This window comes from Nilaparvata lugens, chromosome 8, assembly GCF_014356525.2.
Source record: "Nilaparvata lugens isolate BPH chromosome 8, ASM1435652v1, whole genome shotgun sequence".
Taxonomy (NCBI): Eukaryota; Metazoa; Arthropoda; class Insecta; order Hemiptera; family Delphacidae; genus Nilaparvata; species Nilaparvata lugens.
Window position 1 is genome coordinate 1,318,435 of NC_052511.1, and position 25,926 is coordinate 1,344,360.

Here is a 25,926-nt window from a genome sequence, read left to right on the forward strand (position 1 = left end):
CAAATTTCAATTCAATTTCAATTCAATTCAATTTCATATTTTATTTGCCATCAATACAATTTACAATAAATTATTCAAGAAATTCATAGAAATAAAAATAAAACATAGCTTACAATCAAAACAAAAATTATAATTAAATATATTTAAATCAAAATCTATTCATTAAGGCAACAACCCAGCAAGGAAAATCCTGTCCGCTGGGCGTGACGAGCATCAGTTCAATATTATTATATCAAATATTATTTTATTATTATAAATAAAAATAAATATGGCAAAATTTTAGAATCACGTAAGTAAACAAAAAATAAGGTTGAAAAAAATGTATATTATAAAATATTATCAAGAGTAAAGAAAAATGTCTCAATTATCCATTTATTCATCTGTGCCCCTATGTCTATCCTCAGTTAAAAATTGCATACCATTTGGGATTAAATTAATTAATTTTTGTGCTTAAATAATTTAATTGTCAACGTAATATTGTTAGGTTAGTGTGATTTATGTTGAATAAATTATGAAAATTTAACCTGAAATTATATGTGGCTAGATTATTCCTTATTGTAAATTTATCTTTATTTTTTCTTATGTAGTAGAGAATTTTTTTAATATATAGTTGGCGTATGGTCATTACCTTGAATTCATCAAATGTGTCCCTGCTTGGATGATTCTTGGTCTATTCAGAATAGTCTTTATTATCATTTTTTGAATGACAAAATCCTATTATTATGTGATCATAAGTTCCCCCCATACTCCAACCATACTCCATACTCCAATTCTGGATTTGGTCCATCCCAGGACTTGCTGAATTCTTCAATGTTTTAATAATTTCTTATTTCCTCCACTGTGACAGGTCTGAGGAATAGAGATTGACATATGACGGTAAAGGGGCTTTGTATAATTCGTTAAGATTTGTGGACACAGTTGGAATCTTATATGCATATTCTTTACCAACTTCTGAAAAAAAACTTATTTAGTTTGTCAGGCTCTATTTAACATCGTTTATTTCACTAGAGTCATTTCCTATGATCTCTTTCATAACTTTCCACAAATTCTTACGGTCATTCTTGTATTCATCTAGTTTATTTCTATAATAGTTTGTTTTGGTGATATTTATTAATTCTTTTAATCTGTTTCTGTATTCCCTGAATCTGTTTTTTAGTGTTATATTATACGGCTCCTTTATAGTTTGCGATTTCATTCTATCCCTAACATTAATTGATTCAATGAGACCGGATGTGATCCATGGTTTTAATGCTCGGTTCCTGTGTGTAACATTTCTGGTTTTAGTTGCTCCTTCTATTAGACATTGAATTCTCTCAACGAATAATTCCGTCAATAGGTCAACATCGATGACGTTATCTGAATACAAGAACTAATACAAGGACTAATCTGTTATTATTCCGTATCTTTTTCACAGGTTCTAATTCGTCTTCTACCTGTGATTTCTCTAATGGGACTAATCTGTTATTATTCCGTATCTTTTTCACAGGTTCTAATTCGTCTTCTACCTGTGATTTCTCTAATTGGACTAATCTGTTATTATTCCGTATCTTTTTCACAGGTTCCAATTCGTCTTCTACCTGGCCAGGCTTTTTCGAATTTCAACTTTACCTTCAGCGATTATTTGACATCTGGGTCCTAATTTGAGATTTCCTACTAGATGGACCATCTTCGTTTCATCAGTGTGGTGACAGTAATCCGCTGACGCGTAAGACGTTTGGTGGTTGATCAGGCCACCCACATCAATTACTGATTGGTTTCTACTTAGAGAAACAGAACTGCATAACGGGACTTTTTCCAATCCCATAATTTGCAATTATCGGAAATTCAAATCAATAATCGCCTGAAACTTTAATAAGCTATCAATACCTATAATTCCATCACAAGGAATTTCAAAATTATCCACAACATAAAAATTACATTTTCTTTTAATAGTCCCTATTTTCACGCTTAATATTTGTAATCCACAAATATCCATAAAATTTCCGGTTACGCCCTGAGCTTTTAAATTAGTTTCATACAATTTTTCTCTTTCAAATCTACGTTTAATAATCGATATGGAAGCACCAGTATCCACTAAAAATTTATATTCTACTCCGTTAATACAGACTGTCACTACCAGGTCTTCATAGGTCTCATCATCATTGTTTACCTGTAATCGGGGAACTAATTTTGGCTTTGCGAGGTCCCGTTCGACGTCCGGGCGTTTGCCGTCGAACTTTGTTGAAAACCCTTTTGTTTCCTACAATTCTTAGCAATGTGGCCTTTCCCTCTGCAGTTATAGCACTCTATTTGTTTTGACCTATCGGAATGCAAGTTGTTATTTTGATTCCTATTCTCAAATTTCACTCCTTGAGAATTGGATTTTCCACTATTGCATTCGCGTTTCCTAATGCGGCAATCTTTGGCGATGTGACCGACCTTATTACAGTTAAAACAAGTGCGTGTTTCTTGCTTTTTGTGATAAGCATTTTTAGTTGTTTGAGCTGAGAAAACGCGGTTAGTGGCGGAGGAAGAATGTGGACCGAACATATTAGTTATGGTGACAGCCAATTGCACAGCTTGTGACATGTTCGTCGGAAAACGTAAACGAACCTGTCGTCCAAACTCTCCTTCCAATCCGGCCAAGTAAGCTGCTAAGAGCCTGTACTCAGCTTCTTCATTTAAAATTCTCTGTTCGTCAGGATTGTTGGTTTTTCGTATGGTTTTGTCACATATTGATCAGAGTCGATCAGAAAATTGTTCAGGAGTTTCTCCCTTTCTCTGGGTGGTTGTCTGTAAGGTGGTATAGTAAAACTGGTCGGGAACCTTTTCTGAAAAGCGTTCGATCAGGGCCTTCTCTATATCATTATAAGAAGTACCTGCTTTGATTAAAGGGGAACTTCTAAAGAAAGTTAGAGCAGAGCCTTTTAGTCGAATTGATATTATTCGAATTTTATCATCATCTGACCAATTGCCTAAAGCAGCTACGTTGTCTACTTGTGATAGAAAATCAACTATAGAAACTTTAGAACTATCGCCATGCCAGGGTTCAACTACATTCGCTAACGCAAAATCTTTTACAGTAATAACGGGCGTTGTATTGCTACTGGCTGCCAACTGTCGTGATATATCAGCGACAGCTGCCTTCGTTTGATTTGCCATACTAGCGGCACTCCCTGGATTGTCTTCACCCATTATTGTTTGAAATTAATCAGAGAATTTTATTTCAAGTTTTTTTACCTTCACTCTCTGGACGCTACGTTCGCTACTATAATCGGTAAAACCATCAATATAGCCCTCAATAATTCTCTGTATAAAGGACCGTAAAATGGATTCACATCCCTCTAGTAAGGTATCTGCGTCTACAATCGGTAGATAATAGATAGGAGCTGATCGTCGCTGAGAATCAGCCATATCAGTTCTTTCTTGTCATCACCATATAATCGTTATTTGAATTGAGGTTTGTATTTAACACGGGTCGCGTTCTTAAATTTGGAGTGTCATAGATAGCTTCTTTAACTTCGTTTACTTTTTCAGGGGTCTCGGATGATTTTTTACTGGATTTCGCGAAGACAGTAACACATGGTTTATTGGACAGATTCAGAGGCGAGCAACCAGGTAGAGTGATAGACGGGAGGGGACTTCTTGTATCGTGAACATGTTCATAGTAAGCATCTATCTGCGCGGAGCGAGTTCCTATTTTCATGAATAGCTCACGTACATGCGAATTCTGACTAGTCGACATCGGGCTAACTACTGAGACTGAGCCAAAAGGTCTATACCATTCAAGAGCTTCTACACTTTCGTTTTCAGTTGTTTTTAAAGTTTTCGATTTCTTAGTACCCATAAACACAGTCACTCGGCAAAAATCATCTGGCTAAGATCAATATTTTAGACTACTATTAACATGCATTAATTTTGAATAATTAAATCAAATAGTTTCATTGGAAAATGTAGAAAAAATCAATACATTTTATGTTCGTAGTAGTCTGAGAAAATTCCAAATGAGAGAACTGGATCTTATCGATAATTCAGAGTAATGAGTAATCATCTACTGTGGTGTCAATACTTATTGTGTATGTTACTACAGCATCAGGATTTGTTAATGTGATCTCTCCTTTCCCAATCACCAATTTTGATTTTTCACTGTAAAGATCATACGTTATTGTATCAACCATAATTTTTTTTTCATTCTTCCCTAGATCTTTGGTTAGAACGTGTTCCTCAGAGGAGAGGGTTACACCTTGAGCAACTCGATAATACACTAAAGTTGTTTCATCCACCTCTTTAGTTACAATGAAAAATTGATAGACTCTCCGATCTAATTCGCTTAGAGATTTATAAACTCGAACAATGTCTTTGCAAACCTCAGCAGCCATTATCAAACATTTTACTACAGTTAATAATAGAATTATTTTGTACTAATTCAAAACATTCAAATTCAAAAAAATTAATTTCAAAACATCATTAATTTAATCAATTTACAATTCTAATTGTCAACTTCTAACATCCGCGACGCTGCTACCAATTTGTAGTGGCCCTAGCGGGTCATAGGTTTCGGAGGCTTCGGAGGAATTTAAGGGCTCGGAAATGTTAGAAGGAAGACACATTTTTAGCAATAATAAAGTTCGTGTTTATTACCTTGAAGTCCAGTGTTACACCACAACATGATCACTTAGGATGCCCAGATACCTTGAGAAGGAAGAAGCAGGATCACGACCACACCCTGTGGTTGAGATGTCGAGAGAGAGATCACCAACTCAATGCGTACTCGCATAAGACTCGATTGCAAGTGTCGCAAATCCTCTACAAAGAGAATTGTTAACTAGGGAAAACGCGTCACTAAACGCCTACTCTCTGGAAGAGCGTTTGTGCATCGACTCCCACGTCCTATTCACTACAGGTGACAGGGCAATAACGCTGGAGACACACATGAGGTCTGCTATCTCTTCATAGTGAATGATTTAATAGAATCAACAATAATTTGCAATTGAATAATCACATTTTCTCGAATTTAAAGCTTATTTTCAATTTTAGGTGAAAATGTTACTGAACATTAATTGTAGAGATTTTCATGCTCAATCTACTCCACTTGATTTTTTTCGTTCCAATTGTATCTGAAGCCTGATAATTGGGAATCTATCTGCATTGATGGGGCGAAGCTCCTGAAATTTTTACAGATATGGGACTTGTGGCAGTTGATAGAGCTTATCGATGACTATTTTAGGTATGAATTTGATCAAAATCGTTGGAGCCGTTTTCGAGAAAATTGCAAAAAACCCCTGTTTTTGACAACATTTTCGCTATTTTAGCCGCCATTTTGAATTGCATCAGATCGAAATTGTTCGTGTCGGATACTCATATCGTAAGGACCTTAAGTTCCAAATTTCAAGTCATTCCGTTAATTGGGAGATGAGATATCGTGTTCACAGACGCACATACACTCATACACACACACACACACACACATACAGACCAATACCCAAAAAACACTTTTTTGGACTCAGGGGACCTTGAAACGTATAGATATTTAGAAATTGGGGTACCTTAATTTTTTTTCGGAAAGCAATACTTTCCTTACCTATGGTAATAGTAAAAATGAGTGAAATTTGAAGGAAATTCAATTTTGATGAATTTTAGTTTTTGATCAACAATATCTTCCGATTGTTAACATTTAGATGTATAATTCAAAATCCCTCTGGGCGTATTTTTGTGCTCTACAATCTGAGATCAGGGAGAGCGCTCTATCTCAAATAGAGTTCCAGGTACAACTGACAACAATGCTCTTTGTATTGTGAAAAACACGTACCATCATCACCAAGTACATTGCTCTCACATTGATATTTTGCACAATGACATAAGTTCATGAGATAATGTTTTATAAGAATCACCCGCTAGATGCACTTCATTCCAGTATTTCCTAGTGGAGAGGCGCGCTTCAGGACACCTCAAGGATCAAAATTTCAAACACTCATAACTTTTGACACAATATTCAGATTTCATCGTACTACACTTCATTCTTCTCGGCTTGTCAAGGCGGTCCAAAATAATGCATCATAAGTCAAATTCGGTCCAAAAATGAAATATTTATTGTTGAGTGTACTTAAGCCCATATTCCAATACACAAAAAATGGCCGATTTCTATATTCAAAGCTATGTATCTCTGTAACCCCATATTATAAAAATCATTACTTGATTATGAAATGTGCAATCGCATTTTTTCTTTCATCTGCTGTAAACGATTCATGAAAAAATATGTTTGTAAAATGAGATTTGATTGTTGAAAAAAATCCGGTAATTGTAGATATTTTTCTCATGTCAACAGTTTTGGCAGTTCTATGATATGCCAGAGTGATCTGGGGTGGATTTTAGGCAGAGCTGAGCTCGTAGAGGATGAATTCATCCATAATTTGCAATCAATCGTGAGTCTCTATGATGTATCAGACTCGTTTTAGAAACTCTTGATCATTAGTAAGACCACGAGAAATATGTAAAAACTGGAATCGCCATTTTCAAAATCTTCTGTAACTTTCGAATTGTATTAGAATCGAAAGTATTATTATTATTGAAGTGGGTAAAGGGGGACAATTTTCACATCCTCACTTGATTTTGCAATTTTATCAAAAGTATTTCACAAGACATGCAGATTTGAATACAGAAACTGGCCATTTTTTGTGTATTTGGAATATGAGCTTAAGTTCACTCAACAATAAATATTTCATTTTTGGACCGAATTTGACTTATGATGCATTATTTTGGACCGCCTTGACAAGCCGAGAAGAATGAAGTGTAGTACGATGAAATCTGAGCATTGTGTCAAAAGTTATGAGTGTTTGAAATTTTGATCCTTGAGGTTTCTTTAAGCGCGCCTCTCCACTAGGAAATACTGGAATGAAGTACATCTAGCGGGTGATTCTCATAGAACATGATCTCATGAACTTATGTCATTGTGCAAAAAATATCAATGTGAGGACAATGTATTTCGTGATGATGGTTAAAGCTAAAAAGTAGGTGTTTTTCTCAATACAAGGAGCATTGTTGTCAGTTGTACCTGGAACTCTATTTGAGATAGAGCGCTCTCCCTGATCTCAGATTGTAGAGCACAAAAATACGCCCAGAGGGATTTTGATTATTATACATCTAAATGTTAACAAGTGTTCCCAGTCAGCACACAGACGTATATAATATGTCAAATTTATGTATTAGCCAATGTCAATGAAAGTAAATAATACGTATAACATTGATATTGAATACGTCCATTTACGTATAAATGTCCCGACTTTTCATGTATTTCTTGATACGTATATATATGTATTTCTTGATACGTATACTATACGTATTTCTTGATACGTATAGTATACATATTTTCCAATATATATATATTGATGTATTGACCTATACATCTATTTTATGTATTGAATAATATGTCAAATATACATATTGTCCAATACATAAATTGATATATTGAATATTCTATTTTATGTATTGACCTATACATCTATTTTATGTATTGAAAACTAACTCTAATTTATGTATTGATTGATACATAAATATGTCACACTATTTCATCTATTATATTATATGTATTTCATACAAATATCTCATTTAAATGAGGTACCTCATTTATACATGTTGCCTAACACATCTAATTTATGTATTGACAAACACATCTATTCCATGGATAGAAATACAAATATTTCTATATCTTTTTTTGAATTATTTAAATAATAATAAAATAATTCAAAAAAAAGGGTACTGAGATTTTATTTCTATTTATATTACAAGTAGCCCTATACAGAAAAAACTTATATTTCATGTATTGTGTGATACATTTATTGTGTGATTATTTACATACACAGTTTTGTATCATCAATAACATTTTTCATTCAATTCCATTTCATAGAATAACCTTGAACCAGTAGTTGATAAGATCAGGTGTTAGACTCCCCATTAGATACATAGGTTTCATTAGATTGATTAGAGTTCCACATTATTTCTATATTTATATATAATGAAAGGGAGTGGAGTGAATGCTAGAAAAATGTAGTCTATAATTAGCTGTTATTGGTTCAAGGTTGTTTTAATGAATGAATTGCATGATAAATTTGATTGTGGACACACAACTATTATGAGCAGGCATTTCTAGTGAAATTTGAGAAAATATGGTAATAAGGCGAGCAAAAAAAAAAAAAAAACAGTACGATACTGCTTGAAAATGCATATTTATTTAAATAATAAATTCAGTGAAACTTATTATTTTTTTAGATTATAAATTCTGGTTCCAGACTGCCGGAACCACTCCTTCACCCGTATTTCAAACAGCTTGCTGGTAAAGTCTGTATGCGACGCAGCAACAACTTCTGAAACAGAATTTTACAATGTGTTACTACTATACACAGCTTTCATTGAATCGCGCACATTCATTCTAACATGTATGAAAATGGAGAGGTTTTTATAATATTGTTGTGTGGCTACCGCAAAATATCATCAGTAATTAATTAATTTATTCATTTATTGGATAGAGTAAACAATACAGAGTCGGAAAAGAAAAACAGGCTATTGCCCAAAACTTCTTCAATTTCCTAATTTCAAATAATTATTATGTAGGTTATGTCCATTTCAATTATTTATACACTAAGGGCCGGTTTCCAAGCTCGGAATTTAGCTAAGTTCTAGACTTTAAACAGCTGGAGTCAGAAAATTAGCTTTGCAAAACGGGGCGTAGTCGCAGTTTTTATTTTCTCATTTCTATAATTGGAAACGTTTTTTCAGACGAAATTAAACATTTCTAAATAATTAAAAATAGCTGAAACTTTACACTATTTTCTCTTTATTGTATTTTGGGTTCAATTTTCTAGTTTGTTGAAATTTAATTCAATAATGTGACTTTGATAATGACTACGACTACGGCCGTTTCGGAAAGTGAATTTTCTTACTCCAGCTGTTTAGAGTCTAGAACTTAGCCTAATCCCGAGCTCGGAAACCAGCCCTTAATCATCAATCTGAATATACAATTCAGAATAAAACAAACAATTTTAAATTTTAATAGTTTAATAATAAAACTTCAGTAAAAACATAAAACAAACTTCAAATTTACAAAATAATTGTATAAAAACACATAAATTTTGAGCTCAAAAATATCACGTTCACCAAGACAACAGCTGACTTATATCATGTAAAGTAATTTATGGAGTACAGGCTACCACAGGTCTGCATTTTGGTTTCGAATACGTTAATGTGAACATGTTTGTTTTGGCAAATCAAAATATTTATATTCATGAACTTAAAATTACTAGTAGTTCTGTGAACAGTAGACCTCACGCACAAGTACCTGATTGAAACTATAGACCTAATGGAAATTCAGCAATAGACTGGTTCTCCACACATCTGTGTAATCACTTGTCAGCTGATTTATGATGAATAATTCTATAGTCTGATTTTTACTCTAATATTGGCGTATGAAGGAGGCTTCTTTTTCCTTTTTATAGCCTACTGTTAACAGTAGACCTCGCGCTCAGTAAGTTACATTGACCTGTTGTTATGTTTTTCTTCAAAAATTAATAAATAATTTATCAATTTAAAATGTCTAGAAAAAATCCTAAATAAACGAAGAGCTTTTTGTTCTATCGTACCGTGACGTGTCGTCCCGGAATGTGTGAGTGTGAGCGCTGTTATCAGGTCTGGCTGCAACTGTCTACAACGTTGATGGAAAGATACATTTTAAAGATGTTCGATGTTTTTGAACGGGTAGTATTATAGTCTGGACAGCTGATTTATGATGAATAATTCTATAGTCTGATTTTACTCTAATATTGGCATATGAAGGAGGCTCATTTTTCCTTTTATATTATCCTTGAAATGCAAAATTTCCAAAAACCTTGTATACACGTCGACACACAATTAAAAAAGAACATACGACCTGTCAAATTTCATGAAAATCTATTACCGCGTATCGCCGTAGATGCGCAACATATAAACATTAAGAGAAATGCCAAACCGTCGACTTGAATCTTAGACCTCACTTCGCTGGTCAATAAAATTCAGACCTAATTTAAAAAACTACCTAAAAAGTTCTAATTTAGATTGTTTACAAACCAAATTGAATAACAAAATAACATCACTAATCACCTAAAACTGTAAAATAATGATCAACTTGAAAACTCTGACGATATACTTCAATTTGAATGGTATACCATGTCATGTCAACAGATCAGATATTTTGATAAAGTTGATTGAATTCCAATTGATTAAGGCCCGCCGCAAAGTAGACCCGCTAATTCACGAAAAGCAACCCACGCGTGGGATGTTTTGTAAACCATTGTTATAGGATTATTCATAATCAATCAGCTGACAAGTGGATAATTCATTGCATGTATTATCAGATGTCTGGAGAAGCCTAGCAGTGGTTAACAAAACATCCCACGGCGTGGTTGCTTTTCGTGGATTAGCGTGGGTGTACTTTGCGGCAGGCCTAACAGCCACCCAGCAGCTGAGTGCATCTGCTGAAAAACGTTTTAAGGTTGAAGGATTAGAAGAAAAATTAAATTTTTAAATATGTTTTTATTTTCTATATGATTATCATTTTTGATCAATTATGAATAATTTCACCTTTCAAACCCTCAAGGTTTCTTTATCTTTTAGGTCGTGTTTATATTTTACAGCTGTCTATACGTCAGTTTATGCATTTTGGGGGTGAGATATTTTGATTTTCCACAGACGCACTCGCTCACTCACTTATTATCCACAGACGACGAGAGTCTTAGCTGTTTTTCTAAAGATGAATTATCCTTTTACTGTCCTTCAGCGAGTTTTCCCAGGGCTAAGACCTAGTGTAATCGAATTTTATATCATAAACCTACTCTCGCTGTTCCAATTTCGTGAAAATCGTTAGAGCAGATTTCGAGATCCTTTTGACATAAATAACCATACAAATAAATAACCAAATATAAATATATACAGAAATTTCTCGCCTAATATAATAGGATTTAGGTTCACAATTTTAATGTCGTTATTGAGGAGTTCTGTTATTTAAACTAAATTTTCATGTCATTGTTCAAAAATCTGGTGTGGCGCACTCACACAACTTTCCTTGCCTTTATGAAAATTGATCACCTGATGCTAGTGTTTACGCGCATCTCAAGTCCACTATGCAAAGATTTGAGCCAGCTGGTGACAGGAAAATAAAGCTGGAGACACACGAGGTCTGCTATCTCTTCATAGTGAATGAGTTTATAGAATCAACAGTTGCTAACAGTTTGCAATTGAAAAACAAATTTTCTCAAATTCGAGCTTATTTTCAATTTTAGGTGAAAATGTTACTAAAATTTATTGTAGAGATCTCCATGCTCAATCTTTTCCACTTAATCTTTTTGTTTTAATTTTATCTGAAGCCTGATAATTGGGATCTAAAATCCAACTTTGCTTAGATGGGGCGGAGCTCCTGAAATTTTTACAGATATGAGACTTGTGGCAGTTGATAGAGCTTATCAATGACTATTTTAGGTATAAATTTGATCAAAATCGTTGGAGCCGTTTTTGATAAAATCGCGGAAACCCCTTTTTTTGACAACATTTTCGCCAATTTAGCCGCCATCTTGAATTGCATTTGATCGAAATTGTTCGGGTCAGATCCTTATACTGTAAGGACCTTAAGCTCTCAATTTCAAGTCATTCCGGTATTTGGGAGATGAGATATCGTATACACAGACACACATACACTCATATACACACACACACACACACACACACACACACACACACACACACACACACACACACACACACACATACAGACCAATATCCAAACACCACTTTTTTGGACTCAGGGGACCTTAAAACGTATAGAAATTGGGGTACCTTAATTTTTCGGAAAGCAATACTTTCCTCACCTACGGTAATAGGGCAAGGAAAGTAATAAATAAATGAATGAAGGGTGAAGTAAGTCTTTTGAACCTTCTGAATAGTAATTTCTGTAAAGGAATCTAAAATCCTTATCCATTACTATTTTTCTCTGTAGGTGGATTTCTTACAAATGATAGGGGGAGGGAATGTGGAGGACGCGGTTCGGAGAGCACTATATTCTATTCTAGCACATTTCTATTGAAAGGTTCAATATAACATTACTTTTGAGGTGAGAGAAACAAAAATAACTTTACAGAGATTTTACTTATTTACTTAAAGGCTATTACACTATTATTATTGTTCACATAACATAATAAGATTGGGATTCAAAATCTGAAAAACACTAGCCTATTTTTTGGATGGAGCCCTAATCCCAATCTCATGTTACGCCAACTATAACAATAAGCACACTTACTCTCCAGGGTTTTAATAATCAGAAGGCTGTTTAAGGCCCTCTCCCCTTCCTGCCTCCCAGCTGAAGTTTTTGGCCAATTCATTAGTAAACAGTCGGACTAGAGTGCTCTCCGACCGCGTCCTCCACATTCCCTCCACCTATCCTTTGTAAGAAATCCCCTACAAGAGAAAATAGTAATGGATAAGGATTTTAGATTCCTTTACAGAAATTACTATTCAGAAGGTTCAAAAGACTTACTTCACCTTCATTCATTTATTTATTACTTTCCTTGCCCTATTACCGTAGGGAGGAAAGTATTGCTTTCCGAAAAATTAAGGTACCCAATTTCTATACGTTTTAAGGTCCCCTGAGTCCAAAAAAGTGGTGTTGGATATTGGTCTGTATGTGTGTGTTGTGTGTGTGTGTGTGTGTGTGTGTGTGGTGTGGTGTGTGTGTGGTGTGTGTGTGTGTGTGTGTGTGTGTGTGTGTGTGTGGTGTGTGTGTGTGTGTGTGTGTGTGTGGTGTGTGTGTGTGTGTGGTGTGTGGTGTGTGTTGTAGTGTGTGTGTGTGTGTATATATGAGTGTATGTGTGTCTGTGTATACGATATCTCATCTCCCAATACCGGAATGACTTGAAATTGAGAGCTTAAGGTCCTTACAGTATAAGGATCTGACCCGAACAATTTCGATCAAATGCAATTCAAGATGGCGGCTAAATTGGCGAAAATGTTGTCAAAAAAGGGGTTTCCGCGATTTTATCAAAAACGGCTCCAACGATTTTGATCAAATTTATACCTAAAATAGTCATTGATAAGCTCTATCAACTGCCACAAGTCTCATATCTGTAAAAATTTCAGGAGCTCCGCCCCATCTAAGCAAAGTTGGATTTTAGATTCCCAATTATCAGGCTTCAGATAAAATTAAAACAAAAAAGATTAAGTGGAAAAGATTGAGCATGGAGATCTCTACAATAAATTTTTAGTAACATTTTCACCTAAAATTGAAAATAAGCTCGAAATTTGAGAAAATTTGTTTTTCAATTGCAAACTGTTAGCAACTGTTGATTCTATAAATCATTCACTATGAAGAGATAGCAGACCTCGTGTGTCTCCAGCGTTATTTTCTGTCACCAGCTGGCTCAAATCTTTGCATAGTGGACTTGAGATGCGCGTAAACACTAGCATCAGGTGATCAATTTTCATAAAGGCAAGGAAAGTTGTGTGAGTGCGCCACACCAGATTTTTGAACAATGACATGAAAATTTAGTTTAATATAACAAGAACTCCTCAATAACGACATTAAAATTGTGAACCTAAATCCTATTATATTAGGCGAGAAATTTCTGTATATATTTATATATTTGGTTATTTATTTGTATGGTTATTTATGTCAAAAGGATCTCGAAATCTGCTCTAACGATTTTCACGAAATTTGGAACAGCGAGAGTAGGTTTATGATATAAAAATTCGATTACACTAGGTCTTAGCCCTGGGAAAACTCGCTGAAGGACAGTAAAAGGATAATTCATCTTTAGAAAAACAGCTAAGACTCTCGTCGTCTGTGGATAATAAGTGAGTGAGCGAGTGCGTCTGTGGAAAATCAAAATATCTCACCCCCAAAATGCATAAACTGACGTATAGACAGCTGTAAAATATACACGACCTAAAAGATAAAGAAACCTTGAGGGTTTGAAAGGTGAAATTATTCATAATTGATCAAAAATGATAATCATATTGAAAATAAAAACATATTTAAAAATTTAATTTTTCTTCTAATCCTTCAACCTTAAAACGTTTTTCAGCAGATGCACTCAGCTGCTGGGTGGCTGTTAGGCCTGCCGCAAAGTACACCCACGCTAATCCACGAAAAGCAACCACGCCGTGGGATGTTTGTTAACCACTGCTAGGCTTCCAGACATCTGATAATACATGCAATGAATTATCCACTTGTCAGCTGATTGATTATGAATAATCCTATAACAATGGTTTACAAAACATCCCACGGCGTGGGTTGCTTTTCGTGAATTAGCGTGGGTCTACTTTGCGGCGGGCCTTAATCAATTAGGAATTTCAATCAACTTTATCAAAATATCTGATCTGTTGACATGACATGGTATACCATTCAAAATTGAAGTATATCGTCAGAGTTTTCAAAGTTGATCATTATTTTACAGTTTTAGGTGATTAGTGAATGTTATTTTGTTATTCAATTTGGTTTGTAAACAATCTAAATTAGAACTTTTCTATTATCAAATGTTTTGACTGAAAATTTGACCTGAATTCAAGTGCATGGAATATAACCTACTTTTTGGACTATTTAGTGTATAAATCAAAATTCGGGGGGAGAAACAGTTTTGGGCTGTGCCTGTTACTGTAGTCCTTCCCCAATTATTTTAAAGAATTGTGTTCCGCTTATCAATAAATAAATAACGAGTGAAGCTCGGTGCCCCGATATTTTAACATTTAATCCTTGCTCACCTTTCTAAAAATATAATTCTGTGTGTTGTGAGGGGGAGGATTTCTAACTCAATAGTCAGTAATCTATTTTGCAAATTACAGGTCCTTGTAAAACAAGAGAAATAATATATTCATCAGAGAAATGTATATGAATATTTTGTATATTCTACTGTCATTCTTCATTATTCGAACCTCAAATTTGTGTAAAATTATTGATGAAGCTCGAAATAATATGCATTGAAATGAAGAGATTTTCAAAGATAGCCTCGTTTTCGGACGTGAAGTTTTTTGTTATCTTTATATATTTTACTAGAATGAACAGAACTTGCCAAGAACATGATGTGTCTCGCGCACATCATAATGTTTTCCAAGCTTCATTCAATCTATCAAGATTTATAAAGAAAACAGAAAACCGGACGTCCAAAAACTGTAGTGTGTGAAACGGGGTTGACTCACCAACAAATTCCTTTGGCTCTCCTCTTTCAGTTTCTCCTCCAGACCAAGGAACTCATCCAGGTTGTGAATAGGCAACATTTTTTCGAATTCTTCCCTCTCTTCTTTTTCGATTGAGGGATTTGAGAAGCCTATTTTATTAGAGTTCAATTTCAAAATAGCCTCTATTGCTTCCCTCATTTCCTCGTGTTCCAGGCGAGGATCTCCCATTTACGGTCCCACTGGCCAACATGGAGTTCAATGATTTTTGCATATTCTCCAATTTATCTGAAATGAAAGTTGAGAAATTACTTATTTTATAATTGATGAACAAAATTAAACAAAATGACCGGATTATAGCAGGTGCATATGGAAACTAAATACCCACTTTGTAGTATATATACACACTTGGGTGAATTCAAGATGGATAAAAATGCATAATTAAAGTGCAATAATTAATATTTAATAGTCTCTCATGGAGTTTTGTCTCCACATATATCCAGGTTCGCTGCCATTAAAATTTTTAAATGAGAGATTTAAAACTAATATTCACTGAATGGTAGCTCCCCTCAAAATCTGATAGTTTGGGTTGATTTTCAAACTTTCAGAATTACTAGTATTTCATAAATCAAATTTCAACAAACTTCATAATTTCTGTGTCTCCAACTGCGCTTAAACCGCACATGGAAAATCAAAGAATTGATGTGTTCTCAGCTGACAAATGAACCAATAAGGACTAGATTTTTCTGTAATTGAGTCAAGTTCAAGGGTTGCATTACCGTTCATTAGTGCAGTTACGGCACCCTCCATCGCTACTGCTTGGCATGGATGACTCCATGCTCCATGTCCTTCTCCACCTCCAAGGAACGTGCAACTGGAGATCTGTAACATATTCATAACAGATTAATGATCATATAAATTTAAACTAGGTAGGCTATTTATTTTTCAATCAATGCTCGAATATGAAAAATTTGTCAAATCGTTTTACTATTTTACCCACTCAATGAAATAGCATATGCTAAACATAAATTTCGTGAAAGAGATCAATGTCTTATTATTGACCATTTAGAAACCAGCTTCATTTTTATCGAACTTCGTTATTCAAATGGGAACGTGGTCATGTGATGATTTCGATAAAGAATTATTTCACAATAAGATTACAAAATAAAAATTAAATGGCAAAACCCGCACATCGATATCTCAAACCGTTCCAAAGATCTCAATATTTTAAGATACTAATAAATTATACAAAAAAATAAATGAGTCCCTACATTGAATAATCAATAACTTAATGCTAGTTAAACTTAAGCTAATAGTAGCTTCTACTCACGAATTTCACACTTTGAAAAAAAATTGTCATAGCAAATTAGTCAACGTCATAGCAACTGATAAAACAAGCAGTATTATTAATTACGCGTATGTTACAGACAGGCAGGCAGACGTTAACGGGAGTGAGTTAACATATAGAACTCCATTCATGTACAAATTTGCTAAGTATCCTGAAAGTGGTGATCCCATTGCCAAACCTTCTTGTTGTTTAAAAATATTTTTGTTATGATGATAATAAATAGTTTGGCAATGGGATTACCAATTTCAGGATACTTAGCAAATTTGTACATGAATGAAGTTCTATTTATGTTATCTCGCTGCCGTTAACGTCTGCCTGCCTGTCTATTGTCTGCCTGTAACATACGCGTAATTAATGAATATATTTCACATACGCGAGAAAGGATGAAGGAGTGAGTCAATTTTGTTTTTCAACTAACTTGACCTGTAAAAAGGGTCGATGAATACAGGTTCAACATTTGAAGCTGATTGATTATTTCTCTCTAAAGTTATTGTAGAACATACAAACAGACGGACAACAACATTTGGCCTTCAGTAAGTCAAAAGTGAGAACTCGCTAACACTCGTTCATTAATAATAGTAATAATTTAATATTGAAGCTATTTGATGCAGAAGGCAGTGGTGCTCAATACTGTATCAGTGATTCACATTTTTCAGGAATGTATTCCTGAATACAACAACAAGAATAGCATCGTAATCTTGCCACAGGCCGATTTTTATGAGAAAAACTCACTTTAAAAAGAGATGATAAATAATATGTAATAATAATAATACAGTACTATAATATAGATTGCCAGTTTAAAATAAACTTACTTTCAACATGTTTCGATTTTTTTGTTGGGTTATATATTGCTGAGTAGCTCTCGTCGTTTTTCCATTTTTGTGAGCGGGCTGAGGATTGAGGAGTAGAGAGACCCGCTTCCTCCAGAGATGGCAGATCCTGTTGCTCAGTAGGCTACTTGACTCATCACTTTCCTCCTCACTATCCAGTTTTCTTGGCTTAATTTTTCTGTGTCCTTTACCCATGACCTCGGACTCTCCACTACTCGAAGGGAGGACCGTCTGATGTTGCGACTTTCTCTCTCGTCGTAGCGCCTCCAAAAAATTATCTGCAAGAATATAAACCAGTTTTATCTTGAATTTGTTTTACTAGCAAAAATAACGCATTTTTAGGCATTTCAATGTTCAAAATTAATTATTTATAACATTAAACTAGGCAAATAGGCCTTCAGACTGAAGCATTGTTTTATGAAAACAAAATGAAGTATAAATAGTGGAATTTAGTAGCAAAATTGAAAAAATGTTATTGCTAACAGAAAAAAATAAATTACTATTTATACTGTAATAGAGAGAGTTCAGGTTAATGCTTCAAAATGCAAATTTATCAGTCAAGATAGTTAATTATTTGCAATGAAACCTTTTGTTAATGGAGTGCACCCTAAGAAAATTCTGCTCCAGATAAATATTCAGTAGTTTTAGTCCACATGGGTGCTCAGAATGGTATTTCTAAGCCAGCTCTGCCCGCAACAGTCTAATAACTTCCTTATCTCTGGAGTAAGAATTTCATCTGAACGGCAGGAATCTTTGTATATGAAAATGAATTACCTACAGTATTGTTGTTTTGGGCGGGTCTAATTTCACTAGGCTGACAAAGATATTCCATCCTCAGCGCGCGCGGACTACACGTTACCTAAACAGTTTCTAAACAGCTCTAACACATATTTGTGAAAAAATGAAAATAGTATGCTCTAAATTAAAAATCAAAATTCAATATTTAGAAAATTTGAGGGTGATGTCACAACAGGCTGGACTTAAGCAGACACGGACAAAATGATAAAATAATAATAATTATAGGCTATAATCAATTTACCCAACCAAATAATAATAGCAATAATGTAAATAATTTTTTTCGATGTGAATTTATTTACCACAAGACGATAGTACTTCAACTGCCCAAATTGTCCAATCATCCTGTGGTAATTTGTGGCTCACAGCTGCCTTCCTCACATCAGAGTTTCCGGGCCACCAGCATGTAAACACCCCTTTCTCCTTTTCCTCGACCCATTTTTTTGAAATTACTGAGACGTCTTTGTCTCAGTAAACACGACGACGATAAAGTCTTTCAAATCGTCGTAGGAACGGTATTTATCGTTCATGTCGGAAAACCTGTAAGGTAAAAAAAAATTTCAGGTAGGTACCGTACCGGTTAAAAAAAATGAAACATAGTTCAACAAATCAACAATAGCCCTCATATATGCCAAAGAAAAATTTGTAAAGTAAAAATATTGCTCTAATTTGACAAATCATGAGCCAAAAACACAAACCTACTCACATATATTATAGATATTATTTTTTCCTATGTTATTTTGTAGCCTAGGTCTTCATACATTCATTTTTATCACGTTCTTGTCTTTCTTTACTGTAAAGATTTTGGTTATTCTGCGGTTCATGTTGTAGGCTAATGCAATTCATCGACTTTGTCCATACTGTGATAATGTCTTTTTGACAATTGAATTTTATGACTTGGATTTAAGACTTTATTTATTTCATGACTTGGATTTAAGACTATTTATTTCATGACTTTTATGATTTACGACTTGTACACTTCTCTAGTATAAACTTGAGTTCCCACACTCTATGCTGAAGAGCCATATTCATTTAAGAGCTCTTAATGAATTCATTTTCAAAGGTGGGAGATTTAATTTGCATTAATTAGGCTACTAAGAACATTAAAAAAATATTGTTGAACCATTTTAAAGTTTTTTTTTATAAATAAAGGGTACAACAAGATTTTTATATTGTTTTTACTAATAAGAAAATTTAATATTTAGTTACCTGGAAAATCATTGGTGCAAAATTTCTGATAGATAGAAGAAATTATCTTGCACAGGGACTCTCATTGCTTTGTTTGATATCTGTTTTGTTTTAAAAACTTCTATTCCTGCTAGCTCTGGCATCGCTTTGAATATCCCCACGGCACTTGATTTGAATGGTTTCACGAAGAAGTCATAAACTTGTTGATATCTCTGTCCAATAAAAACTTTTCTATTTTCACTGTCAGTCGCAATGTTTTTTATGCAACAAAAAGACCCATCAACCAGTCGGACACAGTTGTCTCTTTCCCTACTTACATTCACACTGAAAGATGGAAAATTACATTTCTTGTATTGGGGGCTGTTCAGTCCTTCCATCAATGGGCCATTGTTGTGAATTTCTTCAAAGTATGGGAACTTCCTATCAATTTCAGCATCATCAACTGTCACTTCTAAAGCTCTTCTTTCTTCAACTCTTCTGATGAGTTGCTGTAGAGGAAGGCCACTCTTCCTTACATGTTTTTTTACATTTTTCAAAAAAATTTTCAAACTTGAAGGCACTGAATAAATCCAAGGCGCCTAGTCTTTCAACATCATCAACAACATGAATTATTGAATGAACATTGTATGACAATTGTTCAGGGCCATAGATTTCGGGGAAATACTTCAAAAAGTAATGTATCTGGTCTTCAGCCACACCTACATGATTACTCAGTTTTGGACTGATGGGTATTCTAAAGGAACAATTAAGAGCCAAGAAATGAGTGAAGTATTTTTTGGCAATGACTCCTTGAGTACCAAGGGCCCAGTGTATAGTAGAAGCTGCCTGAATTCGGTTGACTTCCACCTATCAATCTCTTTCAGTCCACGAGGTTTTCTTGCAAATTCTTGTGGAATAAATTTTCTCAACTTCAACGAATCATTGGATATCCTACCTGTTTGTCTACTTGACAGTCGAACAGGCAACTTTCCTCTCAGCCACAACAAAACTAATTTCCTCATGACTCCCAAATATGCCAAATGCATATAGTCTTGGGGAAAGTCACGAATCATGTCAATTCCCTCAACATTTTCTAAAATGGAATCACCTGTATGATGAGCCTCATTCGTTCTTGATTGGAAACATGCATTTGTTCTTAGTCGAGAATGTGTTTCAGGAAATGTCATCCTATTTTGCACATGCTCTCCTTCCTGGGTGCATCTGTCACATCCAAAATATCCATTGTGACCTTTTATATTCTTTACAAAGGCTCTGGCAGGAGCATCACAGGTAATGGCCTCAAGCTTGATATGAAAAGTTCTTCCATTAAAATCTATACCATTACATAAACAGATGTTAATATCAGCAACAAAATTTTCTAGAAAAGCATTGGCTGAGTCTGGCTTGCTGTAACCATGGTAGCAACCAATCAGGAAGGGGGGTGTGGATGATAGTCTCTTAGTGTCCCAAATTGGCCAAAACTGGCTGCATGAGTTCTTGGTCAGAGGAAGGCCATCAATATTAATGTGCAAGTTCAAAGTGGTGCTTGATAAATCGTCTATAGGGCATTTTTTCAATGGCGAACTAATTATTCCTTCTTCGACCCCAAAATGATAATATAATCCTGGAGAAACCTGTTTTATGCTATATTTTCTTGTTGTACGGAGCAATGCTTGAGCATCTTTGGTAATGACTTATTGGGCATGGATGTTCTCTCAGAATTGTCAAAAGCTTATTAATCTCTGAATGACTTATATTGCCATTTACAGCCCATGCAGATAGTTTTTGTGAAGTCTACATCACTCTCCTTATCTTTTTGTACACTAGTCACTTCATCAATTTGTAAATTAGAATTATCGTCATCATCATCATCATCATCATCTAGGCCTACATCAACATCGTTTTTATGATTATCTACTACAAGGAACCCAACAGCATTAGTATCTGATGTATCGTATTGATGAACTGAAATGTTTCCTGACACTGATACCTCTGTGCATCCAGTTTCACTATTTAAAATGACCCAGCAGTTACAACACTCCTTCTCGTGAGAGTCTACCAGCAATACGTCTATTTTTTTGTCGTTGACCTACAAAACGTAATGGTTTCTGTTTTCGTTTCGACATTTTTCAAACGAACATGTACGGTAGCACCCGGAACAAATTGAATATTATTTTTTACTGTCCCAAATACTATAGCGAATAATGTTCAGGAAGGACGCGCTGGGAAAGTAATATCTGCATTGGGAGTATATGCTGTGTTTCAAAATGAATAGAGGGGTTTTGACGCTTCATATTATTCATTGAGTTTAATAATATTGAATACCCAGTTATTAATAGTCGAGTTGAGTTGAACTTGAAATCAAAATCATGAAGGCCTAGCCTATCACATATCATCTCAAGATCAGAAAAATATTATAGCCCAAGTCCGCTAGCCTAATTTGGATATCCAAACACTTGCTATCAATTTTCAAATAGTATAAGTTGGTGATGCGATAACATTACATTGAGTTCATAATACGAAATTGCAAGGGAAAGTTAATTATACCAGTCACTACATACATGGTCCTTGCAATTCATATTTTACTTCTGATTGTTTAATATAGTCTATTATATGGATACGTGAGAGAAATCCAGAACCTATTTCTTTATGCAAAATTTCCTTGTGCTAAATACAGAGTGGCCTCGAACCTCGTATTTTCTGTTCATTTTCCAGTTTTGATCCTTGAGGGGTCCTTATGTGCGTCTCTCCACTAGGAAATACTAAAATGAAGTGCATCTAACGCGGGTGATTCTCATAGAACATAATCTCATGAACTTATGTTATTGTGTGAAATATCAATTTGTGGACAATGTAGTTTCTGATGATGGTTGAAGTGAAGCTATAAATGAGGTGTTTTTCACAATACAAGGAGTATTATTGTCAGGTGTACCTGAAAATCTATATGATATAGAGCGCTCTACCTGATCTCAAATTGTAGAGCATAAAAATACGTCCAGAGAGATTTTGAATTATACATCTAGATGGTAAATCGGGAGATATTGTTGATCGAAAACTAAAATTCATCAGAATTGATTTTTTTCTTTAAATTTCATTCATTTAAAAAAATTATAACCCAGTAGGTAATCATTGGAGATAGAGTTCCGAATGATCTCATTTTAATCGGAGTTTTATAATCTAAAAAAAAAAGGTGAAAGCAAATTTTTCTGTCCGATTACTGGATGTACCGAAAATACGAGGTTTTGGGCCACTCTATATCTAGCACAAGGAAATTTTGCATTAAGAAATAGATTCTAGACTTCTCTCATGTATCCAAATAAAGTATTGAAAAATCAGAAGTACAATGTAATAAATTGCAAGCATACACCCTTTTTTCATCTCTATAAAATTATTGACTGGACTAAATGATGGATACCGCAAATCAATCAGTTAACCCTGAGTGGTTATTTGGGCTAAAGATAGTTCCTGTGGGACTGAAAAAACTCATCAAATTTTGGAAAAACGTGGCTTTAGACTCAATAGTGCATAGTGTGACGTATGCAACACTGCTGGAATTTGAAATTGTTTGAGTTGCTCTTTCATTCTTTTTGCGAAAAATTCTCTACAATTTGAATGTATTACAAGATTTTCCGAGATCTTTCCTGATTAGAAGACTTCAACTATTCTTGTGTATTTGGAAAGATAAAAGGTGAGGCCTTCAATAACAAGATACCTACACAGTCACGTTCATAATTAAACAAATTGACGAACATAATTATCAGTTGGTGGTGGGGCGGTAATAGCATTGAAATAAGTGGACTGTATATTGCGAATATGAATTAAGAAATATAAATGACTCACCCGTTGGTTGATCAAAATAAGGAGATACTGTACTACCTGCAGGTTTCCAGAAATATGTGAATAAAGTATCAAGCGTTGTAGTATTAATGGCGGAGAACAAATTTAGCGTCGAGTTGTTTCACTGAGGAAAGCGATTCCACAACTAACTATAAAAAGGGGAAAAGTGAATATTGTCCTTGTAGCCGACCGGTCGCTATCTTATCTTGCCTGCCTGTCTGATAATACTTGATTGCTGGCCTCTACAGTTGGGAAGTAACTATCCTAGGTCGTATAAAAACGATGCAAGCACCAATAGAAAGGATACATTGTCCCCGTTATATTGATATAAAATACTTACACATTATGACGCCCCATGATTCTGAGAGAAGTTATATTGAAAAGAAAAAAAATTTTCACGATGTTTCCAATTTTATCATAAAAGTTAAATTTCCTTTTCATCCTTCAACCCTGAAACTTTTCTAGCACTACTAGAATATCGGGGATGATACATACTGTACATCCAATTCTGACGTTGAATTGGAAATATGAGAAGTTGCAATTTTACACGATTTGACAACTCTGTAATTTCTTTGGATGGAGAGCCGAGTCTAAACTTATTTTACACAGACTATAGTCTAGACTATTGCTAGATTGGGATGAAATAACTTTCAAAAATTTCCAAATGTCTTTTGTAGGATTTTCTATCTGCTTCCGTCAATTGAAACGTATTGTATTTCTGAAGAGCTTCTTCTCCGATGCAATGTAGAAGAATGGCTATTTTTACTTCTTCGTCCTTGCCTTCGCCACCACTTGCAAGCATGTACAGTAGAAATTTTTGCTTCCAAATCTTCCAATTCTCAGCTAAGTTGCCTTGGAAACTAAAATATTTTGGAGGTTTCAACGATTCCATATCGAAAAAATGAAATATTTACTCAAAGTTCACTAATTGAAGATCTGAATGAAAACGTGTTTGCAACTTCCGTTGAGGTTAGATTTGCGAACTTCATAACTGACAATTTTTTACTGGATTAATCACTAAGTATTTACTGGAACTCACTTTTCACCGACTGCGCCATGTTATGTTACTTATTGTTTGTAGGTTTAATCATTAACACAAAGTTTAATTCACCAAGATATATTTATTTCAGTAAGCACTAAGCATAACTCACAAGCACACAAAATACAAGTTATGATTCGAGAGTCGATACAAAACACACTCGATAGTTGCATCAATATATCGATATCACAGTATCGATATATATATTATCATGACACATCTTTGGGTAATGACTTGTGGCATGGATGTTCTCTCAGATTGTCAAAAGCTTATTAATCTCTGAATGACTTATATTGCCATTTACAGCCCATGCAGATAGTTTTTGTGAAAAGTCTACATCACTCTCCTTATCTTTTTGTACACTAGTCACATCATCATTTGTACATTAGAATTAATCGTCATCATCATCATCATCATCTAGGCCTACATCAACATCGTTTTTATGATTATCTACAAGGAACCAACAGCATTAGTATCTGATGTATCGTATTGATGAACTGAAATGTTTCCTGACACTGATACCTCTGTGCATCCATTTCCACTATTTGAAAATGACCCAGCAGTTACAACACTTCCTTCTCGTGAGAGTCTACCAGCAATACGTCTATTTTTTGTCGTTGACCTACAAAACGTAATGGTTTCTGTTTTCGTTTCGGCATTTTTCAAACGAACATGTACGGTACGGTATTGATAGCACCTGGAAAAATTGAATATTATCCCAAATACTATAGCGAATATGTTCAGGAAGGACGCGCTGGGAAAGTAATATCTGCATTGGGAGTATATGCTGGTTTCAAATGAATAGAGGGGTTTTGATGCTTCATATTATTCATTGAGTTTAATAATATTGAATACCTAGTTATTAATAGTCTAGTTGAGTTGAACTTGAAATCAAAATCATGAAGGCCTAGCCTATCACATATCATCTCAAGATCAGAAAAATATTATAGCCCAAGTCCGCTAGCCTAATTTGGATATCCAAACACTTGCTATCAATTTTCAAATAGTATAAGTTGGTGATGCGATAAATTACATTGAGTTCATAATACGAAATTGCAAGGGACAGTTAATTAGACCAGTCACTACATACATGGTCCTTGCAATTCATATTTTAGTTCTGATTGTTTAATATAGCCTATTATATGGATACGTGAGAGAAATCCAGAACCTATTTCTTTATGCAAAATTTCCTTTTGCTAAATAGAGTGGCCTCGAAACCTCGTATTTTCTGTTCATTTTCCAGTTTTGATCCTTGAGGTGTCCTTATGTGCGTCTCTCGACTAGGAAATACTAAATAAAGTGCATCTAACGCGGGTGATTCTCATAGAACATAATCTCATGAGCTTATGTTATTGTGTGAATATATCAATTTGTGGACAATGTAGTTTCTGATGATGGTTGAAGTGAAGCTATAAATGAGTGTTTTTCACAATACAAGGAGTATTATTGTCAGGTGTACCTGAAAATCTATATGATATAGAGCGCTCTACCTGATCTCAAATTGTAGAGCATAAAAATACGTCCAGAGAGATTTTGAATTATACATCTAGATGGTAAATCGGGAGATATTGTTGATCGAAACTAAAATTCATCAGAATTGATTTTTTTTCTTTAAATTTTATTCTTTAAAAAATTATAACCCAGTAGGTAATCATTGGATATAGAGTTCCGAATGATCTCATTTCAATCGGAGTTTTATAATCTAAAAAAAGGTGAAAGCAAATTTTTCTGTCCGATTACTGGATGTA

At 34.5% G+C, this 25,926-nt stretch overlaps 1 protein-coding gene and 1 long non-coding RNA gene across 2 annotated transcripts; both read right to left on the bottom strand.

The window, feature by feature from the left end:
- Window positions 1-8,182: 8,182 nt before the first annotated feature.
- On the bottom strand, window positions 8,183-12,453 carry LOC120352593. The gene is made up of 2 exons (XR_005571941.1): window positions 12,296-12,453; window positions 8,183-8,339 (listed from the first exon to the last, which is right to left on the bottom strand). It is a non-coding gene; the product is annotated as an uncharacterized LOC120352593 (long non-coding RNA).
- A 4,874-nt stretch (window positions 12,454-17,327) lies between these two features.
- LOC120352795 lies at window positions 17,328-24,197 on the bottom strand. The gene is made up of 4 exons (XM_039435043.1): window positions 24,179-24,197; window positions 19,345-20,995; window positions 18,438-18,675; window positions 17,328-17,618 (listed from the first exon to the last, which is right to left on the bottom strand). The coding sequence occupies exons 1-2, from the start codon at window positions 24,195-24,197 to the stop codon at window positions 20,034-20,036; spliced, it is 981 nt and encodes a 326-aa protein (XP_039290977.1). The 3' UTR covers window positions 17,328-17,618; window positions 18,438-18,675; window positions 19,345-20,033.
- Between the last annotated feature and the right edge of the window lie 1,729 nt (window positions 24,198-25,926).